This window comes from Trichinella spiralis, assembly GCF_000181795.1.
Source record: "Trichinella spiralis strain ISS 195 chromosome Unknown Scfld6377, whole genome shotgun sequence".
NCBI lineage: Eukaryota > Metazoa > Nematoda > Enoplea > Trichinellida > Trichinellidae > Trichinella > Trichinella spiralis.
The window spans coordinates 1-3,392 of NW_003533316.1; the positions used below are offsets into that span (position 1 = coordinate 1).

General features: G+C 35.5%; 2 protein-coding genes across 2 annotated transcripts; both read right to left on the reverse strand.

Moving 5' to 3' along the window:
* Nucleotides 1-1,090: 1,090 nt before the first annotated feature.
* Nucleotides 1,091-1,858, reverse strand: Tsp_13082 (hypothetical protein). The gene is made up of 2 exons (XM_003366211.1): nucleotides 1,575-1,858; nucleotides 1,091-1,496 (listed from the first exon to the last, which is right to left on the reverse strand). The coding sequence occupies exons 1-2, from the start codon at nucleotides 1,856-1,858 to the stop codon at nucleotides 1,091-1,093; spliced, it is 690 nt and encodes a 229-aa protein (XP_003366259.1).
* Nucleotides 1,859-2,427: 569 nt separating this feature from the next.
* Tsp_13083 (conserved hypothetical protein) lies at nucleotides 2,428-3,225 on the reverse strand. Its single transcript, XM_003366212.1, has 4 exons — nucleotides 3,166-3,225; nucleotides 2,940-3,092; nucleotides 2,689-2,866; nucleotides 2,428-2,621 (listed from the first exon to the last, which is right to left on the reverse strand). Exons 1-4 carry the CDS (start codon nucleotides 3,223-3,225, stop codon nucleotides 2,428-2,430), a joined length of 585 nt encoding a protein of 194 aa, XP_003366260.1.
* Nucleotides 3,226-3,392: the final 167 nt, after the last annotated feature.

Genomic DNA, 3,392 nt, shown 5'->3' on the forward strand with positions numbered 1-3,392 from the left:
TGACAACAGCGTCAACAACAATACCTCGAACAACAGTTCACAAGCGTTGGCATGAAATTTTCCAAGACAACCAACCAACCAACATCCGACAGGTTGCAAGTATGGTGTAATTTTTCTATTCATTTAATTCAACTATATTTCCCATTACCAACACGTATTTGCTGCTGTTATTTGTTCATAATAATTGTTGTTTTATTAATGTTTTTACTATTGTTCATAATCTTATGTTTTAGACAATATTTTTTTATACGATTCATTTTTTTTGAAAAATACGGGTATTTCCTCCTTTTCTTCTTCTTCTTGCTTTGCTCAGAAAAAAATAGTTGCAAATTTTGAAGTTTTACATTCATTCACTTTCTCCTTTCTTTGACAATTATAGTGAAAAATACTTTCTCTCCCATCCTCGTCGTCATCAGTTGTGTTCTATATGTATATTAGAGTTGAATTTAATTACCACCGCTACATCTCACTCGCACTGGCGCAGGTATTTTTTCTTGTGGTATGTCTTCTTGCTGTTTTACACGTACACTTTGTGTTTCCTGCTTGTTAACACGATATTATTGTTGTTGTTGTTATTTTGGAACATTGAAAAAGTTCTTATTCTTTTTCCTCACCGACTATGACTGACTGGACTTTGCTACTCTATTTATTATTGAATAACTGAATGAATAATCAATCAATCATAAGTGAAGAAAGTTTGTCACTATTCTTATTATTAATATTATTATTAGTACTGCTGAAAAAGTCGTCTAATCTCTGTCTGCCCTTGTTTGGTGATATCGATGTGTGATCGATACACGTGTGTTTGCGTTGCTGTCTGGGCGAATACTGTTCACCAAACTGAAGAGCGTTCAAGTAAGTATTTAATACAACCCGTCGTCGCCTCTCGCACGATCTGGTGGTGGTACCTTTATTGACTTTGCCAACACACGTGGGGCATTATGCACAAAAAACAAATTTCATTCAATTGCGCAACAATTATCATCATCATCATCATCATCATACAATCAATATCCATCTGTATATTGTCCATTTATTTATTTTTTTAAATGGATTACTTGAGAAGAACAATGAACAAATTCAACAACAACTAACTACTTGTCTTGGCTGTCATCAACGACGTCAAAAAGTCACGAACATCATTCAACGGAAGTAGTCGTCTGTTCGCCCCAGTGGCCATTTTCGCCAGTAGACGTTTGACAATCTCGTCGGCTTCGGTTTGGGTTAAAATTTTCTCCCTGACCACACGTTCGAAAAAATTCTTCAAATCCGACATCTTGAGCGTGACGTTGTTGTCAATAATTCGAAATACATTTTCCATTTCTTCAAACGTGGGCGGACGATTTTCACTCGCGGGCTTGACCAACAATTTCACCGCCATTTCTACAGTTTCCTCGTTTTCCATAATTTTCGGATTCGACACTTTCTGCAACGATTGCAAAGTACGTTTTACACGTTCCGGATCCACCGTTTTCAACACCTCATCACCGTCAACTCTGAAACTTCCCAAAATCGAATCTACCTCTAGACATTTAGTCTGTCGTTCACAATTCATTCATTTATTTATTTATTACCTTGGATGAGATGAAGAAGCAAGTGAATGTGGTACGTTGGCTCCGGTCTGGATCATGTTTTCGTCATCCGAAGCTGCCAACTCGACAACATCCGTCGAAATATTGTTCTGCACAGCTTCGTGTTCTATGCTGCGCTTCGTCGGTCCGCATGCCAATTTCGACGCCAAAGTAGAACTGATTGGCTTGTAATTGGTTTGCCGTTGACAAGCCGAATAGACTTTGAAAAAGCAACCTTGCTTTGCATCTTCTATTTCTTTTTCTTCTTGTCGTTGTCGTTCACTCATCGCTCACTTTAACGCAACGTCGACACTGATATAACAGGCGAAAATTGAAAAAATAACAAAATCATCCATCCCCTTCCTTGTCTTTCAACTTTAAACTTTAAAATATCATCTCATTTTAAATAAACTTTAAAGCGTTCTCTTTGTGATATTGGGAAAAATTGCCCATCAAATTACAGTAGAACGTAACCAGAATGAAATTCTTCAATTTTGTAAATTACAAACCATGGGCGTCAACCTATCTATCTGTGTATCTATATATATATATATAGCATTTTCTATAAGCTGACCACAACAAGAGGAACAAACGAAACGAAACCTGAGCATCACAATTTGTCTGTTCACTTTTTTCTTCATTCATCGAATATATATATATATATATACATGGAGGGTAAAAATATTCATTGATAAATGAGTTAAAATGGAGACATTTTCAGTGAAAGTCGTCAACAACAACAATAATAATAAAATTGTAAAACTTATGTGATGATTATTCGAGATACTGGTAAAAAAATACTCAGTATGTATAAAATTCAACAGTGACATGATAAAAATGCTGGTAAAATGTATTTTCAAATATGCTGCGTTTTACAGACGAATCCAACTTTACAATAGTCACCATAACTGTCGTCTCGCAGTACTTTTGGTGAAAGCAAGAAATATTGAGATGTACAAGTAGAATGACCGCCGGCGGTGTCCGATTTCAATTCTTGGACAAGGCTATTAATAAGCTGCATAAGAAGTCGCTCATTCTGCTCATCTACTCCTAATCAAAAGATAAACCGAAAAATGGTAATAATGGCAGTAAACAAACAAACAAACAAAAAATTTACCTTGATTAATTTCATCCAGAAATCGAAAAGGCACTTTGCAGGACTTTTGCAACGCTAACATGTACAACATTGTAGATATGCACCTCTCGCCGCCTGACTGCCTCATGTGATCTAATTTTCGTAATGATCGATTGCCGCTGAATTTGACTTTAATAATCAATCCATAATCACAAGATCTCTGTGTTGGATTTGAAATTTTCAATTAATTCAAATTGAATTAAATAATCATTATATATACATTTTTTTCTCACCTCAGTGGGGCAATTTTCCAAGCAAATTTCTCCAGTGGCATCCAACTTGAACATGAAACGGCAAAATTGTTTGCTAATTTCGCCAATTGCATTGCCCATTGCATTGACAAACTCGAGTTTGGAATTTTGATATGCAAAATTCAATTCTTTTACCTTAAATGAATTGATGAAATTTAACAACAATCTAATATTAAAAAAGAAACAAACTTCACTTTCGTCATCATACTTTGTTTTCCAGTGATGTAAATTCAGTAGTCATCTTTTCGTTCTCTGCGCACAGCCGCATGTATTCGGCCGCATCCTGAAATCAGAAGAAACATTCGTCCAAATTTAATTTTTTCATCTAATTGCCAAACCTAACTTTTTCAATTGAAGGATCTGCATTTCTTAAAATGTCTTCATTATATTAGTATTTCCATTCACCTCATCACTGAATCTGATAGGCCGGGAATA